Genomic DNA, 20,408 nt, shown 5'->3' on the forward strand with positions numbered 1-20,408 from the left:
GAATACAGACAAAATACTTGTTTTGGGGAAGGTGGAAAAAAGGTGAAAGGTCTCCTGTGCAAGCACCGAGTCATGTCTGACTCTTTGGGGGGATGCTGCTTTCGCGGTTTTTTCTTGGCAGACGGTAGAGTGGGGTGGTTTGCCATTGCCTTCCCCAGCAAGCCAGGTCCTCATTTTACCAACCTCGGAAGGAGGGAAGGCTGAGTCGGCCTGAGCCGGCTGCCCAGAGAGAATCCAGCTTCTGCTGGGATTGAACCTGGGTCACGGGGAGAGTTTCAGTTGCAATGCTGCCGCCTGCCACTCTGCGCCACACGAGGGATAATTACTTTATTTTGGGTAAAAGGATATTAATAAGGTTATTGTCCTGACTTAAGCAAAAAACCACACTGAGACGAGGAGATTGTCTCTAGTGTTTAATAACTGCTTTAATAGACAGAAAAATCCTACCAGACTGAAGGAGCGTGGGAAACCCACACAGATAAACCCCAAAAGTCAAGGCGGGTCTGCTCTGAGTTTCTTTGAAGGACAGTTCAAAGCCTCTAAACTACGCATGTGTTTTCCCCCTGGATAGGGGCCCCCTCCTGCTCACCATCCGTACTCATGACAGTTATTCTTCAAATATGCAATGGTTGTAAGATGGAATGTTTAAGTATATAGATGTTTTGGTTAATTGCATAAATATGTTTATCAGGATGGTTTTTGTAAGGGCTTTGATGGACCCTTTTGGTTTTTTAAAAATAATATTAATTAAATGTAGACAGGCCTTATTATTTTGTTGTTGTTGTTATTTTAGCAAGTAGAGAGGAGTAAAATTGTAGTGAAGAAGGATAATACTTCATTAGTTGTTTATTAGGTGAAAAATTATGCTGCAAAGGTTTTCTATATATTCTTTAAGAGGGAAAGTTTGTTTTAGAGGAGAATGTTATACTGAGAATGGAAATAAGTAGAAATACAGGTAGTCCTCATTTAACAACCACTCATTTAGTGATGGTTTGGACTTACAACGGTGCTGGAAAAACAGACTTACGACCAGTCCTCACACTTACGACTGTTGCAGCATCCCCACAGTCATGCGATCAAGATTTGGGCTTATGGCAACCAGTTTGCATTTATGACCATCACAGTGTCCCATGGTCACGTGATTGCCATTTTTGACCTTCCCAGCTGGTTTCTGGCAAGCAAAATCAACGGGTGACTATGTGATTTGCTTAATGACCACGTGGTTTGCTTAACACCTGCCATGATTCACTTAACGACCACCACAAAAAAGGTAATAAAATTGAGTCAGATTCGCTGGATGATCGCTTTGCTTAGCAACCGAAATTCTGGTCTCCATTGTCGTCATTAAGCAAGGACTACCTGTAATGTTTATTTTAGTTTAAATTAGAGTAAGAGATTGATATTATCTTTCTTGTAGAAAGTCGGAAGCTACTATGTAGTAGTCCCCTTTGTATTTTCACACTTTTTTAGTTTTCTTTTCTCTTGCAGTATTCTTTATTTCATTCTTGGTAGTCTTTATGTATATGTTAGAAAAAAAAAATTAATAAAGCTTTAAAACCAAAAAAAAAAAAGGGAGAGAGAATACAGATAAAATACAAAATATGGAAAAGATTGAAGAAAAGACTAAAAGGAAAAACAAAGAAAAAAGTGCAGAGATAATGAGGAAGAAATACAAAAGGTGACTTCTGACCTTCTCTGGCAAGGATACAAATATAATACATAATACCTTGATTTCTTCCTCTAAACCAAGCCTTATGAAAATTAGTTCTATAAGCCAGAGCAACTTAATCACTGGAACCCCAAATCAAAACTTCATTTTTTTTAGATAAAAGCAGCCATGACCAATCTCGATCAAATAGTTAAGAGCAGAGACATCACACTGACAACAAAGGTCCGCATAGTTAAAGCAATGGAGTTCCCCATAGTAACACATGGCTGCGAGAGCTGGACCATAAGGAAGGCTGAGCGAAGGAAGATCGATGCTTTTGAACTGTGGTGTTGGAGGAAAATTCTGAGAGTTCCTTGGACTGCAAGAAGATCAAACCAGTCCATCCTCCAGGAAAGAAAGCCAGACGGCTCACTTGAGGGAATGATATTAAAGGCCAAACTGAAATACTTTGGCCACGTAATGAGAAGACAGGACACCCTGGAGAAGGTGCTGATACTGGGGAGAGTGGAGGGCAAAAGGAAGAGGGGCCGACCAAGGACAAGATGGATGGATGACATTCTAGAGGTGACGGACTCGTCCCTGGGAGAGCTGGGGGTGTTGACGACCGACAGGAAGCTCTGGCGTGGGCTGGTCCATGAAGTCACGAAGAGTCGGAAGTTGAACGAATAAACAACAAAACCCCCTTCTCCACTTGTCTGATGTATTCACTACTAACTTTCTTCTTGACTTCAGTGTGCTTGATGATGTATTATCATTATTCAGCTGTCGAAGGCACTCACCTATTCTATTTGATTGCAAGCTACATTCTGCAGAAAGGACTGCTCACTTAGATTCTTACTTAAAAAGCAAAAAATACTGGGCATCCAGGAGAAACTGTCTTACTTTTTGCAGGGAACAAGCCTGCATATCACTAGTAGGACCGCACTCTTTATATCCAAGGCCATTTCGAAGGGGACAGACGGTCTAGATCAGTTTGAGGTTAACTGTAGGGGTGACAACTTAATATGAATATGTCCTACTGTTTTCTTTGTATTTACTTGTATACATGTATCGGTTTTATACTCTTGATATGGTCAAATGACTAAATCAGTAAAGTTTCTATTCTGTTCTATATTATTATTATTATTATTATTATTATTATTATTATTATTATTATTATTTGGCCACTTGGATTTTATATTTATATTTATATCTGGGAATTGTATTTATATTTTAATGTTATTTATGGTTATTGTTTTAATGCCCAGAGTTCCTCTCTTTGAGGGAGATGGGTGGTGGCAAAATTTGAAAAACAAACAAACAAACAAACAAACAAACAAATAAATGCCCTGCCTTTTAAAGGTATAACTCAAGGCGGCAACATACTGAATACTCCTGTATCCTATTTTCCTCCCAAAAGATGCCGTTGGACATACATCCCAAGGCACATGATAAGAAAGGATTAAAAATTGCACCACGTTTGGTGCACATGCGATAGTGTGCTTAAAGCAGGCAGCACCTCAAGGCTGGGGCTTCAATATTTCACTTCCAAAAAGAGAAGATAAAAATGCATTTACCACGTTCGGAAGCCCTAGACCAAAATGCTGCTGGTCAGTTAATTTGTGCCCTCCAGCTTGCCTTCCGTATTTTATCCCCAAAGAAAAGAAATTACAATGGAGGAAAAACCCATCAAATGTCTTGGGCTGTGCAATCGAAATAAAACCTCCATAAACAGGGGCAGCTGTCCTGCTTTTTGGAGGAGCCAGGCAGCTGGAGCATGGCTGTGGCTTTTCTTCTTTTTTTAATTTCAGACCTTTCATGCCTGCCTTTCGGGATCAAGCTCCTACCAAGCAGATGGCTGTCTACTAAAATATTGGCTCCTTCAACACAGATAAAGAAATAAAGACAGGAGGGCCGCGTTGGAGAAAAACGGTATATTAAAATAATTCAGAGGCAGATGGTATCACTGAGTCTAACAGCAACTCTGCCCCACCTGGGAAGGCAATCCAAGATGGGTCAGTTCAGAAATGTCCTTGGAATTTGTCAGACTCTCAAGTTCTCCCTGGAAGGCCTTAAAAGAAGCAGGAGATCAACAGGAGAGGTAAACGCCCTGCCTTTCTGTGTTTATGGCTCCCTGGGAGGGGGGAACTTGAAAGTAAAATTAAGGCTACAGAGAAAAATCCAAGCAAACGGAGCCCGCCAGGTAGTTCCAACAGCGGCTGGCCTGTTTTTCCAATGCTCTCCAATTTGGCTCCAAAAATGCAGACGTTCGCTCCCCTCTGCCCGCCTTGCACGGGTCTGAGGCAGGGCCGGTGCAAATGCACTCCTCCCTCGCAGGGCCTGGGCCTCTTGCCAGCGGCAGCGTCCCTGGCTTCCCACACCTCTGTTTGGTCGCGAGGGAAGAGATCCGGAGCACGTTCCCTCCGAGCGGCTTCTTCACGTGGTGGTGGTGGGGGGGCAGCGAGGGAGGCAGCAGAGGGGTGGGAAAATCTGGAATGCAGAGCCTCCCTGGCTTCTAGGCAATGCCCTATCAGGAAGGAACTCTTTCTGGGGTTTTTTTTTCATGGAAAGTATGAATAGCCAGGGAGGCTGAAGTAGGACAAAAAGATTTATGACAGCAGCCTGCAGCCTCCCTGGCTGTCCCCATTCCCTCCTAACAGCCTCAGCCTCCCTGGCTTCCCCCACTTCCACCTAACTGTTTGCAGCCTCCCTGGCTTCCCCCATTCCCACCTAAAAGCCTGCAGATGTCAGCCCTTCGAGGAAGTCCAGACAAGAAACCCAAATCATGAGTAGTAACACTACCTTTATTGTCAGGTTACAGTAATAGAATCTGGCAAGTCTGAAAGCACCTCTCCCCTCCTTTACTTTCACTTTCCCGAAAACTAGGGAGGGTCCCTTCTGAGACACTTCCCACACCCTCTTTCCTTGTGTGGGATGAGATACCTTTTGCATGATGGTTGCCTAGGCTGCGACTCTTTCTCCTGTCTCCTGAGGTCATTCCCACAGACCATGGCATCAGCCTCTCTGGCTTCCCATGTTTGCATTCAGTCCCAAACAAACACATCAGAAGGAAATTCTTTTTCCCAAACTGGGATGTATGAGTAGTCAGGGAGGCTGCAAGGCAATGAAATGTGGCATAAGAGAAAATCAGAACCCTGACCGTCGACTCCTTTGTCATCTCTAATAATAAAGGAAAGTCAAAAAATGACCTACAGAAATTCTGAAGAAATTCTCAAGCCCCCTGAACAGTTCTTTTTAAAAAACATCTTTTACAGGGGAAAACTTTGAAAAATTCAAGGGAATTTTCCCATAGCATTGAACAATAGACGATGGCATTTAAGCAGATGAGCATTAATTCCCTGCCTTCAACCCATGTACGGATATAACACCCCCTCCTAGATCAGACAGCGAGTTCTCCCCATCCATTACTCCATTATTTATCATGCTTCCTCCCATCACATGCTTATTTCTGATTTTATTAATTTAATCCATTTATAAGCCACTTCAATCACCACCGCGACTCTAGGAGACATGCCATAATTTGAGCAATAGAATGCAAAGACAACCAGAAAGCAAGAAAATTAATCATCAAAGTATTAACAGCCCATCTCAGGGAAACAGAGCAACAATTGTTCAACCTATAAATGTTGGTCAGCCAAAATCAAGCCAGTTTGCTGTCCTGTGGCTCAGAATTCATGCTTTGTCTCTGTATTCCAGCCTGTGAAGAGGCCGGAGGCCGCAATTTCATGTAAAATAATAATTGGAGAGCAAAAATGAAGAAGGTTTAACTCACTCCCTACCCCAACCTTCTTTGCCTTTCAAGTTTGCTTTTCTTTGGCTAAAAAAACAACTATCTGTTCATTTTTACACGACATTCCAGCTGCAGTCGCAGGACTTCTCCTCTTAGTTATTCAATTAACACATTTTTTCCGGCTGTGCACAATATAATAACCATAATCCTGGGTGAGCTGCCTTCCCCCTCAAAGCCCACGACCCAAATTTAAAACCAAGCAAGGGTTTGCATGATTGCAACCATCGGTCCCAGGGCTTTCAATCACCAGGTTTAACACACAGTTTGCAGATGCAGGCTGAAACACGAACTGGATAATATTTTAATGTACTTTTTCTTTGCACTACATTGCTCTTCCTGTTATAGCTGGGGGAACAGTTGGCTTTAAAAAGTGCTCTTACCTCTCCTAAACAAGCAGGCAATGCGCATGGCTTGACCACATGTGTTTTTGTGCTTTTTGCCCTCAACCCTTGAACATTTACAAGCCATGCATTCACCCTTACAGGCCATGCGATTCCATAAGAAGCTGTTCGTGGCTTGCTAAAGCCTCAAATTCATTTTCTCTCCCCTTTCCCTGCAAATAGTTTCCCCCTGTAAAGCTTAACAACTGTCAGAGCTTTTTAAAAACAAATCTGAATATGGAAGTACAAAAGAATTCTCTCCAGCTAGGCTTGAATTTTGCCTTTTCTTTTCTTTTCTTTTCTTTTCTTTTCTTTTCTTTTCTTTTCTTTTCTTTTTTCATTTCTTTTCGCAACAAATACAGCCAGGAGCTGAAATCTGAAATGGTGCCATTCGTCCTGAGTCCAGGAAAAAATCTGCAGGGTTTTTCTGAGTACGTGGACTGCAAAACTGAAGGAAATAGAGCAACGCTGCAATCATCCAAAATATTGTCTGGCTCGTAAGCGTGAATGTACGGATTGCCACTTTTCAGTCAGGCAGTTGTGATTGAAACAAACAACTTCCTGCTGTAGCGGGGCATGGTTAACTGCAGCAGTGGTCGGGAACTATCTCTGAAGGGGTCTGACCTGGTTGCATGTGCTACCCAAGCCACAGCTAGAAAAATCAGAATATTTTTAACGAGATGGAAGAGAGGTTGCACGATCAAGGGAATGCAACGCTTTCTGAAGTTCCAGCAAGCCCCCAGAGACCCGTTTATGCCCTTAACTTGCAGATAAAAAATAGGGAAACGCTTGGAATCAGAATTCCAAGTCCTTGTTCCCAAAGGACGTCAGCCCAACCCCTCCATTCTGCGCATGGTTTTATTCCATGTGGCTGTGTTTGCTGATGTTACGACCTCCCATCCTCCTCTCATTTAAACACATGTTCATCCTAGTGGCCAATAGACAAGAAGCATGTTGAGATGTTGACCTACAGTCTGTCAATATCTATCCCGTTGAGTCCAGGGAATGAAATATGCTGGTTGTATTTACCCATATGATTGCATTCCTCCTTATTTAATTTCTAGGGGCCTTGAGGAAGGAGGTAGGGGACGATTAATCTTTGGGCTGTAAGAGACCAGTTTGATTCCCAACATCTCCAGCCCAGGGTGGGTAAAGATCCTGACTCATGTTGGGCAGGCAGAGGTGGCAGCAGCGAAGAAGGCAGGCCCACTTCAAAAAGCCGCTCCCGCTGATTAACCTTCCCAGCAGAATCATGAGGACTAGAATCATTCTGCCATCAGGCCATAATAAAACGTCAGCTTTGCATGAGAAAAGTTGCAGATGCAGTCTAAGCTGGGGAGCAGCCAGTGCAGGTCGCAGAGAAGAAGCTAGGAAAATGGTGGGGCTGAGTCTTGGATGGGGCTGGGTGTCAAGAGGGAAAAACAATTCGGAACTGAATGAGCTGTGCCTACAAACCAACCTGTTTTAGCTGGCTGATGTTATTTTTGAGAAAAAGCCCCCAATTCCGTTTCTAAGCAATTCTCATCCCAAAATTGCCCTTTATTTCATCTACCATGGAAGATGCTGCTTGAAATAACTGGCATTTGAGGGCAAACAAACAAAAACATTCCACTGTCACAGGAAGGAGGTTTTCATTATAAAACCAGCACAGGGCTGTAAACAGAATTCGGAGTATATTTTGGATGGGAACGGCATTTGCCTTTTCTGAAGCGGCAGCACTTACTCAAGCTAATTCCTATTGCAAAGAAAACAAAATAGAAGTCCTTTTAAAGCTAGCCTTCATTTATTTATGTTTTAACAGTCATGTTTATTTAAATAGTTTTGGACTTCACTCTGACAGCACTTTAAGAAGGCAGAGGCAATGTGGTGTAGCGGTTAAGGTGTTGGACTGGCACTGGAAAGAGCCGGGTTCAAGTCTGCTGTGAGCGACAGAAGCTCACTGGGTGACTGAGCCAGTTCATCTCTCTTAGCCCATCCTACCTCACAGGAGCGTTGTGGGTAGAAACAGAAGGGAATGCTGTGTGTATGCCTTGATCTCCTGAATGAAAGGTGGATATAAATCGAACAAACGAGCAAGAACAGTATTTCTAACTGGATGGCTAGGATGTCCCTACCACGTATTTAGTCTGAGTGCTGCAAAGTGGCTATGCCCCTCCCCCACTGCTGACCCAGGTCACAGAAAGACCAAGGGGCTACATTCACACAACACATTAAGCCCAGTGTTACCTAGCCCAGTGGATTAGTTTCTGCGAGTGTGTGGCTGAGTATGTTGCACAAACCCAGCCTGTTCATTTCATCCATTAGTGTCTTGTATAAACCCAGAAAGTGGGTTCAATGCCAGGTTAAGATGGAGCTTGCCCCCCACTCAGTGAAACGGAGCTTATGAGTAAGGGAAGGAGAATAGGTAGCCATCAGAGACCACATCAGGCACCTATCCGCAAGATGCCCTTATCCATGCTTGCCCTGATTACTCAATTCCCTCATTCTCTGGATTCACACAAGACACTAATCCCTAACCCTAACTTACAAGCTGGGCTCCCATGATAGGCTGTTCTAAAATGTGGCTGACTAGTTTGGGGTTCAGTGAGCCGTGTGAAACTCAGCCATCCTCATACCCCTTGTCGACCTCGCATGACCCTTAACCCAGGTCAGTCAGAGACTTAGCCGCTGCATTCCCACAACGTAGTAAGCTTGGTTAGCTTGAACCCTGAGAAGTTTTTGTCTTCTCAAGAGTTAGCATATTGTATGAACTCACCCATCTGCTTAGCTGTTGCCCAAATCTAGAAAAGGGTCTAATTCAGTAATCACGTTAAGCATGTTGTGTGAATGCAGCCCTTGAGAGAGCTACCGTTCTTTGTCTTTCTGTGCAGCCTAGAAGAGCTCACAATTCAGTGGTAGCACAGTCAGAAAAAGGAAACACGCACTTCCTCATCCTTCTGCTTTCCTCCTCTGGATGGGGAGAAGATAGGCAAAGGGGTTGTGAAGGACGTTGAAGAAGGGACTCTCACTGAGGCCCCTCAAGGCTGGCTAAGCCAATAGCAAACCTACTAATAATTAATATTAATTCCTTCTATTCCTCCCTCTGCATTCTCAGTTGGGATGTGTGCATGAACCAGTCCTCCAGAAGAGAAGCTGAAGATTCCCGTCCCCACACCTTGAAGTGGTTGTGTTGAGTGAGAAGATGTGGCTACTCTAAAGAAACCATCACGGGGCGGCCAAAGCATCTGCTTTGTAGACCAAGGGGGGCAGGTGGAGATCCACCCTGTAAGGCCATCCGTTTTCTTCCAAAGATGGCGAAGAGGCCTTGACGCTCAGAGTTTAAAAATGAAGCCAGGCAAAACTGGATCGAGGATTATTCCGATGGGATCTAAGCTAGCTTTCCAGGTGCAGCCACACCACCGGCCAGTTCAACAGGGCTGCATCAAGATCCTATGCTACGTAGCTGCAGCTGCAAGGCAAGTCAAGGAGGTGATGGTAGACCATGGATTTGGATGCAAAGGTGGGCTACACAGGAGGGCCTGCAGCATGTCTATATCCCCAAGGCTGCTTGTGGACAGGCCTGTGCGGAGTTCCCCTCCATCGTCCATCCCGGAGCCCAGCCTGGATCAACAGCAGTGAGTGATGCTGCAACCGAGCAGAGATGGTCTTTGAGCATCATCTGCCTCGTCTGTTCCTGGGTTCTCCATACAGCTCCTGGCCCTTCCATTTCACATGGACAATACAGTACGTCTGTCTCGTGTATGTGCCAGGCAAACAGAAGCAGTCCTAATTCTTCACGGCCAGGGGGCTTCAAAGGCAGGGGGCAGAATTAACTTCTGCCTCAAGGATGTCTCTGAAAAGCCGTCTCTGAATGTTTTCCTGGATGGTGGTGCTTCCCTTGGACATTTCAAAGGATGCATCTGAGGGCATGAGAGCAGAGAGGGCACAAATCTCCCATCCTGTCCTTCCTATCCTATGCCAGTTTAGTCTAGCGGTTAAGGCGCTGGATTCAAAGCCAGGAGACCGTGAGTTCTGCCTTAGGCACAGAAGGTGACTGGGTAAACCTGGGCCAGGCACTTCCTCTCAGCTCGGAAGAAGGTGGCAACAGCAAACCACTTCTAGAATACGTTGCCAGGAAAACCACACGGACTGAGGATTGACTTGATGGGCCCTAACGACAGCAGTGACATTGAGGACGGGGGCTTGCTGCTGATCAGGGGCTAAAGGGACATACACTGTCTGTTGAGGCCAAGAGAAACAGGGACACCACCACCCCTTCTCAGCCAAGGTCTTCTGAATCGAAAGTACCACATGCCACCAATCCCAGTGATGGGGTGTTTTATTAGTAAGACAGAAGACTCATTCAGGGTGAAGGGTGAATTCGTATATATTGTTTTAGCTTTGTTGTGAGCCACTTGTCTGTGAGATGGGTGACTATATAAATACAAATAAACAAACAAACAAGCAAATAAATAAATAAGGCAGGGCAGCAAAGCTCCTCTACATCTCCACAAGGTTCTGCCCAGAATTGCTCAGCGACTGGATAATATCTACAAGGAGCCCAAGGGGACCTTTTACTTCCAAAGCAGGTGCTGATTATTTGGCCCAGCTGCCCAGAGACAGTCAGGGGAACCCTTTCAAAATACACCAGTGAGTTTAGACAGACAATCCTCTGTTGGTGGGTTGTCCAGGTCACACTGAAAACAAGCCTGCGGTGGGAAACCATCCCAGATTTTGGGGGTTGGAGAGGGGAATATTTGAGGAGGATGCGGGAGATTGAAACCTTTCCTGCCCCTTTGAAATCATGCTCTTGAATGGGGTAAGCACATCCCCACGGTTGGGAGATACAAAGCCTGGTGCGCCCATGGAGGCCCCTGGGTAGATGTGAACCAATGTCCTTTGCCATCCGGGTGGTTCCTGGTCCAGTTTGTGGCAGCGGAAAAGAATCCAGCTCAGCCAGCGATGAAAGAAAAACCCTAGCTATATGTTGGCAGGGAACGATGGGAGCTGAAGTCCAGTTCATTGGGGAGGGCACCAGATGGTTAACATTTTCCCCAGTCTTTCCCAGATTCATTCATTCATTCATGCTCAAAGCCAAACAGTTTTGACACACCTGGATAGCTTCTGAATATGGGAGAAAAACACTATTTTAATATAACTGAAGCCCCTCTGCCTCCTAGTCTGAAACGGATAAGGCAAGGTCACGGGGACGGGGCAAAAAAAAGAGGTGGGCAGGTCTGCCAGCCGGCGAGGGGGAATAAGCCGAGGGGGCGGTTTCTTTCCTGAAGGGAGCCGCACCTTTCCTGCTGAAGTGGAAGATCTCTTTGCGCCCTTGAAAGGCGCCTTGCGCCCCGCAAGCCCCTTCGAGCACCGCCTCTCCGCGTTCTCATTTTTGATGCCTCCCCGTTCAGACCTGGCCTTGCCCGGGTAGAAACAAGATCTCTGCTCAGCGGGCTGAGTCTGGTTCAGTGGCAGGGCGTGAGGCTGGCATGGGAAACCCCCAGCTTCGATCCCGGCGACCTCCTTTTTTTGCAATGCGAAGATCAGAGGGACCCACCGCGGCTCGCTCCGGGCAGCCTGCGATGCTGCCCAGCACTTTCGAGGCGGACCTGTTGAGCCCCGGTCGGGCACACCGCCCCCCCCCCCGCGCCTTCCAAAACAAGCTGCTGCCAATCGCATTAGCCGAGGCTGGCTCTAAAACACACACACACACAGACACTCCTGGATGACTTTGGCCAACGGTCGATCCATGCGGGGGGTGGGCGGGGGAGGCGGGCAAGGCGGAGAAAGAGAGATTGACAGCTCGACACCCCCCCTCCGCAATTCCGCGTGCACCCCGTGGAAAATCCAATCGAGAGACGCCATCGGGAAAATCTGGCGCGGGGCGTGGGGAGAGACGAACAGAGAGATGCCTTCTCCCCGCTTCCCAATATGCCCTCCCATCCTTCCGAGGTAGCGGCAGGACTCCCCCCGCCCCCCACACAACCCAGGGCCAGATTTCTGTTTTTCTGTTGGCGCACCGCTGCAGCCGCTCGACGCTGAAGGAGGCGGTCCATCGCCGCCCGCGGATGATGGAGCGGGGAGTTCTTTCGCCACTGGGGCGTCAGGATCTGGGACATCAGGGCTGGGGGGCTGGGAGGGGGGAGAGAAGAAGGAAGCCATAGAAGAAGGGAGACGGGGGCGCCTGGCTTTCTAAGTTGCAACTCCGGGAGAGGTACCGCAGAGGGTGTTTATATGGCAGGGGACCCCCCCCCCACAAGTCCAGAGCTGCTGGAAGGAGACTGCCGCCCCCGCCGCTACCTGTTCCGCGCACAGACTGCAGGAAATGCCTCTTCCCGAAGAGGCTGTTGCAAAAGCAGCGGATGGAGGGGGAGGACGGGGGGCGGGAAGCTCCCTTTCTCCCCCCCCCCCCGCCCGCCCGCCCGCCCGGCAATGATTCCTGCTGGGCTCACTCAAGCCGGAGCGCCAAGCACGTCTCCAGCCGGTCTTCCGCGGCTGGGGAAAAGCGCGCTCTCTCTCCCGGTCCTGCGGTCGTTTCCAGCCTGATTTCCGCACACCGCCCCACCGTTGCCCCCCAGGTTCACTGAGCTGAATTATGCCCAGAGGGAGGGCGTTGGGAGCCGGTCTCCAGGTGCCCCTTTGGGTTCCTCGCTGCCTCTCCTCCCCCTCGCCTTCTCTCCTCCTAACAACCCTGCCAGGTAGGCCAGGCCAGGCCAAGACACGCACACACACACACGCACACACACACAGCTCCTTACCCGCCCTTTTCGGCCCCACATCCTCCTTCCTTTCCTCTTCCCGACCTCTCTCCTTCGTCTTCTACCGCGACATTCACGCCGTGCACCCACAGGCACCAACACACTCGCACACGTCAAAACATCTCGCCACTTTCCGAGCTTGTTTACCGACTTCGCTTTCACGGGGGAGGCGGGGAGGGGCTCCCCTCCTGCACCGCAATCCCGGGACCAACCCGGGCCCCATCCCCGAAGCTGCTGGTGCCCCTTCCCGGGGGATAACCGAGGACCCCAGATGTACCCCCTTCCTCACGCTGGGTGCCCCCCCTCCACGCAGCCCCCCCTACCTTCCAACTCGTCTTCAGGAATGTCTACCGGATTCGGTTCCGCTGCCAGAAGGTTGGGAATCGTATAAATGCCCCGGTACATCAAGGCGGCCGTTACGGGATGGAAAGGCATCTTGGCTGCTTTCAGAAGCCCAAACTTTAATTCCAAATGTCATAGGGGGCGACCGGGATGGCACGCGGGAGGCAGCCGGAAAGCCCAAGCGAGGGGCGATGGTGGGGGCGGGGGGGCCTTCTCCCGACCCCCAAAGATTCCTCTTCGCCCGCCCCGGGCTGGAAGCTAGCGGCGGACCCCACCGCTTCCCCGCCACGCACCGGCGGGTCCTAACTCGAACTCGCGCGGAGCCTGACCCCCACCGCGCCGAAGGGGCATCGAAGGCGAGGGCCCCGGGTGGCAGCAGCGGCCGAGAGCGAGCTCATCACCTCCGCCCAGGTGGCCGGCCGGGAAGCTTCCTCGCCGCTCCCTGCCTCGGCGCGAGAAGCGAGCGATCGCCGCGCGGGCTCCCGCGCCGAGACGGTCGGCTCCCCCAGCCCGGCTCCGGTGCCCGGGGACGGCAACTCGGGCAAAACTCCGCGCGCCCCAGGCCGACGCGGGGGGCTCCTCCGCGGCTCCCGCGCGAAGCTTCAGCCAGCCCCCGCCGGGCTGCAGCCTTCGCGGCCGAATCCTCCGCCGGCCTCGGCTGTCCGCAACCCCGGCCGAAATCTGGAGTAGCTCTAGGCCAGCTTCTTAAGGGAGCGCCTGGAGCAGCAGGTAGGCAGGCGGGCGGGCGAGCGAGCCGGGGGGTGGGGGACCCCAAGGGTTCGGGCCACCCCAGAAGAAGTTTCTCCAGCCGCCGAAGGCAGCCCACCCGATTCCTTCCCGGATCTCCTTGCAGTTGCTGGCTGGGGGTTCCCCTTTTTTTGTTTTTCCCCCAGCTCTGTAGCACCAGCTTCCCTTTTCCTGGCTAGCCTGGTTGCTCTGACTGACTCAGTACAGTTACACACACTCCTCCTTCCGCTGCCAAGCAAGTGAGTGTCTGTGTGGCAGAACATCTAAATCAGTTGTGCGGGGGGGGAGAGAAAATATCACATGCAGAGGAAGGAGGTGCACCGGCTGGCCCTCTGCTCCAATTTTGCTCCCTCTGGGGGTGGGGGACACCTTAGCAGTTCAGATGGCACACTTTGACTTCGAGCCTTGCAGTCGCCCCCCTGGACTTCCAGTGCAGGGGGAGGCGGTGTTGTCTCCCACCTGCCCCCTCCCCATCACGCAGTGCAGATTGAAAGGCAGCAGGAATCTCTACGGATGGCAGGCATAGCTTCAAAGCAGATCCCTCACACCTGGCTTTTCTTTCAGGGCCTCGGAAAAGCCCTGAAGGCTCTTGCATGTTTGCACACACCCCGGTCTGTGCAACCCGACCAATTCTGACTCACTGTGATGGGACTTTGTGCGTGCGTGAAAGGAGGCGTCCTAGCATTTATTTGAGGGGGCAGGGGCTAAAAGGTCGGTCCAGAAGTCCGGTTTTTCATGGTTTGCTGGTCCTTCTTGATGTTCCTGGCTTCCTATGCAGTCTCCAGAGGGATGGCGTCATAAAATAATCCTTCCCAGACCCTTTGTCAGACAAGTGCATCTGATGCTGGGATTAGGCTAGATTCCCGAGGTGCAGAAACGATGTCTTCAATTTCTCATCCTCAAGTTGGGTGGCCTATTTGAAAAGGCCGTTGCTGCAGTGCCAATCACTAAATCAGTGTTTCTCAACCTTGGCCACCTGGAGATAGGTGGACTTCAACTCCCAGAATTCCCCAGCTGGGGAGTTCTGGGAGTGGAAGTCCACCCATCTTCAAGTCGCCAGGGTTGAGAAACACTGGAATAGATCTTCAAACACCTGGGAGAGCAAAAAAAAAAAAAAAAATTGGCTTGAAAAAGACCATACATGCAAGCATTAAATATTCTTTGTTGAGAATTGTTCAAAACCCACAACCTCCAGGCAAGATCCTACAAGCATTTGCTTGAGGATTGAATGCACCCTGTAAACCAGGGCTTCTCAACCAGGGTTCTGTGGCACCCTCAGGTTCTCCGAGAGGTCACTAGGAGTTCCCTGGGAGATCACGATTTATTTAAAAAATTGTTTCAAATTTAGGCAACTTCACATGAAAGAAGTACATTTCATTCTTTATTTTCAGTTTAAGAACACTGTTAGTGAATATATCCAGGCCTACCCATGGAACAAATAGAATAATTTTGAAACTTCTGGCCTATCTTTGAGCCTGAATGTGCAGGGGTTCCTCAAAGCCTGAAATATATTTCAAGAGTTCCTCCAGGGTCAAAAGGTTGAGAAAGGCTGCTGTAAAATGTTGGGCAGGACAGAAGGCTGAAAGCCGAGAGGACATGAGAACAGACTGACTGGAAGTCCGAAGCACCAACAACTATTTGCTTTGATATTCCAAGTGCTGGAAATAACTGGGAAAGGGAGAAATGATTTGGGAGGGAAACGCAGGCCAGACAGACACTATCAATCATGTGGGATCCCTTCCAGGTGCAGAGTAGGAACCTGTGCCTCCATCATTTTGGATTGCCCAGTTGGAAGCTGGCACCACATCGGGCATGCCAATTCTGAACATGAAAAAGACACCAAAAAAGAACACTTTGGACTTCAGGGCAGCTGGGCTTTCCCCATCCTCAGCACAATGGAAATCAGAAATTCTCTGCAGAAAAAGAGGAAAAAGAGAAAGAGAAGAAAATGGCTGGGGGGGGGGGATGGGGGAGGAGGAAACTGAGTGCCCCCCTTTTTTCCCAATGATTCCCAGCTGCCTGTCAGCACTATTTCTTTTGCTCAACTTCTTTCTCCGTCTGCCATTGATTAATAGCAATGCACTTAAAAGGAGGGGCCGTTTGCCAGGGATGAGACCGAGGCCTGGGCAAGAGGGCAGGAAGGTGGGTCCTTGGACTGATGAAGATGCCAGAGCTGTCAGGCCAGTCAATTGGCAGGATCCCTTCGTGAAAGCCGACTCCTCCATGCGATGAATGAAAATTGATTTTTTGAGAAAAGGCAAATTGCTTATGAAGACATTACTGGAAATTAATCTTTCTTTTTCCCTGGCTGGGTGCCTGATTGGATCTGGGCTCCAATGGCCCTTGGGGTCTTCAGCAACATCTCTGGGCACATCAAGGAATGCCTGTTTGTTCAAACCAGGAACTTTAGGATGCTAGATGCTAGGGAACTGTGGTTCAAGTGGGAAGCTTGGAATAGTTGTGCTGTCAGTTGAAACATTCTGAATCCAGGCCAGTGACAATCCAGGCTCAGTTATGCCTTGTTGTGCAAATGGGATTCAGGGCAAAGCATGATTAGCCTGTTTTGATCTGGAAGCTTTTGTATGTTACAATAGGGGATTCCTGCACTGGGTGGGGAGTGGACTAGAGGATCTCTGTAGACCCTTCCATTTGATGAATCTCTATTTTGTCCTGCAGAATCTCACCCAACAGAGCTGTTCTCCTTTCAGGCTTCACGGGTCAGAACACTTGCTCATGACTAAGGGCCTGATCCAATGCCTGCCTTGCAATTCGCCAAAGCGTGCCTCTCCTGCAAAAAATGGTTCCTGCTTTTGCACCCTTTTCTCGCAAGGCCTGTGAACATCTTTCTAGGAAAAGCGTCACTCTTGAGCCAAACTTTAAATAAACAAACAAACAAATAAATAAATAACTCGCCCAGCCCAGCCCACCTCACAAGGTTGCTGTTGTGGGGAAAATAGGAGGAGGAAGGAGTATTAGGTATGTTTGCCGCCTTGACTTATTTATAAAAATAATAACAGTGGGATAAAAAAATCTAAAAAAAACCCCTGCTCACCTACTCCTGAGCAGCCATCCTTACAAAGAGGGCGGCTCCTCAGGTGAGTCCAAACTTTGACCTCTCCACCCACCTTTCCAATCCAGGGGGGAGGTGTCTTCTTGCAAACTCGGAGTGCCTTCTTGTACTCTCTGGGGTTCAAACTCCCTTACAACCTTGGTTGATTCCTAAACCATGGTTAATTCTAATCTCCACTCCACCCCTTGGCTGCTTATAGGGCTACGAACTTAGGGAATGCCCAGCTCGTCCGCCATGCACAGAGACTCCTTGGCTGGACCCATCTTCTTAGAGCACCAGAATCTGGGGGGCCTGCAGGGGGAGGTCAAAAAAGTCAATATGGCAGCTTTGATCATATGCTCACAGCTGCCACCTTGACTTTTTTGACCTCCCCTATCGATGTCCCTGCTAGATCCCCTGGTCAAGTTCAGGCTTGGTCCAGTTTCTCCTGTGAAGACACCATCTTTAACAGGGTTAGGACCCAGGTTGAGGTCCCAGTTGTCTGGCATTCCCATTTCTGCCTGTAGCTCAGCTTTCCCAGTTAATATTCCTGAGAGGAAGTGGCTGGTGCTGACTCAGGAGGCATACAGGTAGTCCTCGCTTAACAACCATTTGTTTAGTGACAGTTTGAATTTACGTCAGGGCTGAAAAAAACAACTTGTGACCAGTCCTCACGCTTACGACTGTCGCAGCATCCCCTGCGGTCATCTGATCACAATTCGGGCACTTGGCAACCAGTTTGCATTTATGACTGTTGCAGTGTCCCACGGTCATGCGATTGCCATTTTCAAGCGTCCCATCCAGCTTCCAACAAGCAAACTCAATGGGGAACCATGTGATTCGCTTAACAATCATATGGCCTGCTTAATGACCAAAGTGATTTGCTTAACGACCGCTGCAAAAAGGTCATAAAATTGGGTTGGATTCACTTAATGACCGCTTTGCTTAGCAACCAAAATTCCAGTCCCAATTGTGGTCGTTAAGCCAGGACTACCTGTAAGACTGAGGACTAACTGCTTGATGACTTGATAATTAGCTTCCTTGTGGCATCCTTCATGTGGCCAGCGTAGTATCAGAGGGAAGAATTGGTTCCATCCCGTTGGCCTGAACAACTACATAGCTTTACACACACTTAAAGCTCGAAACATACAGTCCCAGAGCTGACCCGGTTTCCTGGCATTTCTGAAACCAGAGTCCCTGCGAGATCCCCAATTAAAATTCCTTGCAGTGTGAGCTGCTTACTTTTCGCAATTCCACATTTTATTTTTTGAACAAAGGCTACCTTTGGCCTTTGAATGGATGCCAAGCGCTGCACTCCAAAAAGTAATGGGTGGAAGCAAGCCAGAAACCTAAATTTGAGTGGGTTTCATTTACATTTAAATGGTTTTTAGAATATTGATGTGCCCTCCTCTCTGTTAACGGCTTTGGGCAGGTTACAAGTTACAGTGAAAACATCAGACAACTAAGAGTAAAGCAGAACTGATAGAAAGCACAAAGGTGCAGCCGTGGCATTAAAGGGCCTGAGAGAAAATAAAGATGATGCTGGACCTGCAGAAGTGCCCTTGTTAATCTAAAAATGTGGGTCCATATTAATCAGTGTTTTTCAACCTTGGCAACTTTAAGATGGGTGGACTTCAACTCCCAGAATTCCCCAGCCAGCCATTCTGGGAATTCTGGGAGTTGAAGTCCACCCACCTTAAGGTTGCCAAGGTTGAAAAACACTGATATTAACCAACCTGGTTAAGCCTGGATTGGAAACACACCAGCCTGCCTTGATGGTGGAAATGTGATAATCCAAGGACGCCTTTTGCTGCATCATTGAGGACAGCAAAATTCATTTTCGGCTCTTCGCTGTGATAATATCAGCCTGCAGTTATCCTTTAATGACCCCCCCTTACTTTTCCCTTCTCGCTCCTCCAGCTTTTGAACAGATCCATCCTCTGATGAGGTTAATGGATAACCCCTCCCACCTTTGGAAAATGGCACCTCCCAACTTCCTGTATGTCATTTACAAACATTTAGCAAGATCGAAAGGTTCAAAGGGAATCTAGAGATCATCTAGTCCAACCCCTGCCCAGTGCAGGAATCCATCAGTAAATGCGACTGTAAATGCTATGTTCACACAACATCAGAAGACTGAAGTTCAGCTACCAGACTCAGCACATCAGACAAAAACTGCATGCAAAGGCCGGGGAAAAAATTCTGTCATTTCCTGCAGAATGAAATGAATTGGTCAGATGGTTAAAATGTTGTTTTGCTAATAAAGAGAATATTTTTAGGACTACAGGGAGATTTCCCTGGTTTGCAGCTGTTTCCAGGGAGAAATTTGTTTGCATTGATGCTTGTCAACAAGATGTCAGGTGAACCTTGGTTTGTGTCTTGTCTTGTCTTATTTTGTTTATTTTCATTATTTGAATTTAGTTTTGCAGCCTGGTTTGTTATGGCATAGATGCTATACAAATAAAATTTACTACCATGCTACGTGCAATAGTCTTTACCAAGGGTGTCCACGGGAAAAGTGGGGCACAAAACAAGATGGCATCCATGACTGTGTGACCGAAGTCCTGTTCCTTTTTTCGTATGCTGCGGGGATTTGACTGTACAGTTGGGTCACCATCTTGACTTTTGTAACCCTCCTGGATGTCCCTGTAGCTTGGGCCTACATAAGAAATAGGTTAGACCAGGACAAAAACTAGACTTAACATATATATTCTCTGAGTTAAAATTGAATTAATGACCTAAATATGGTCAATATGTTTGTTCACTGCATACCTAATAATTTCCCTTTACTACTGTATTTAAAATTACAACTTCTGGACAATCTTGAGAGGTGTGGGGGGTGCAACCAAGATTTTCATTCACCCCCTGACATCTCTACTAACTCAAAGTGTTCAAAGATAAAGTACAATAAACTTTCTAATCCATTTTAATTCTGCAGTTTGCCTAAAATGGGCTATTAGTCTAAATCTACTGAAAGAAATGTTGCATTTGTCTAGCTCAGTGTTTCTCAACCTTGGCCGTTTTAAGATGGGTGGACTTCAACTCCCAGAATTCCCCAGCCAGCGTCCACACATCTTAAAACGGCCGAGGTTGAGAAACACTGCTCTAGCTTCACTGCTGGCAAGGTAATGGACATGTTTATACAGGGTTTTTTGGCAGTAATACAAAAGTTGTTTGTTCCTGCTTTCTTCCCATATCTTCTAAGTCTCTTTTGACTTTGCAACATAACCTACAACCCTGGGGATCTCCTAGTGGTCTCCCATCCAAGTATTAACCAGATCAGTTGCCATTCAGCTTTTTCAAAGTCTGCCAAAGAAGCTGCCACCTGCTCTACCGAAACAAGGCCAAAGGGAGCAGCATCACACAACACCTTCACCTGATTGCTCTATGAATCCATTTTTCTGGGTTTTTTATTTATATTTATTAAAAAAATTTCGAAGAGTAAAAATCAGATCAAAAGGAAACAGGGAAGGAAAGAAAGAAACAAAAAGGAAAAAGTGTGAGAAATGAAAAAGAGAAGAAAAAAACCCCTAAAATTAAGAAATGCAACTCCCAACCTTCTTTTAAACAGATACTGTATTTATAATTTTATAGTAAATTGTAGTTTCCTTCAGTCCCTCATTTAATCTACATCTTTCTTACTCTTCAAACCCATAAATCATCACGTCATTTTTTTCTTCCTTCAGCAAAAAGT

General features: G+C 47.7%; 2 protein-coding genes across 2 annotated transcripts in view; both read right to left on the reverse strand.

Annotated features, from left to right (window-relative positions):
- Positions 1-13,092, reverse strand: part of CABP7 (calcium binding protein 7) — a 53,020-nt gene extending 39,928 nt beyond the window's left edge. The window contains exon 1 of the mRNA XM_063315395.1: positions 12,900-13,092. Within this exon, the coding sequence (XP_063171465.1) occupies positions 12,900-13,011 (112 nt within the window). The 5' untranslated portion in view covers positions 13,012-13,092. The remainder of the gene's footprint in view (positions 1-12,899) is intronic.
- TBC1D10A (TBC1 domain family member 10A) overlaps positions 12,570-20,408 on the reverse strand; it is a 470,628-nt gene continuing 462,789 nt past the window's right edge. Inside the window, exon 10 of the transcript XR_010068738.1 lies at positions 12,570-12,581. The gene's annotated coding sequence lies outside the window, so the exon portion shown is untranslated. The remainder of the gene's footprint in view (positions 12,582-20,408) is intronic.

Source organism: Candoia aspera, chromosome 15 (assembly GCF_035149785.1).
Source record: "Candoia aspera isolate rCanAsp1 chromosome 15, rCanAsp1.hap2, whole genome shotgun sequence".
Lineage (NCBI taxonomy): Eukaryota > Metazoa > Chordata > Lepidosauria > Squamata > Boidae > Candoia > Candoia aspera.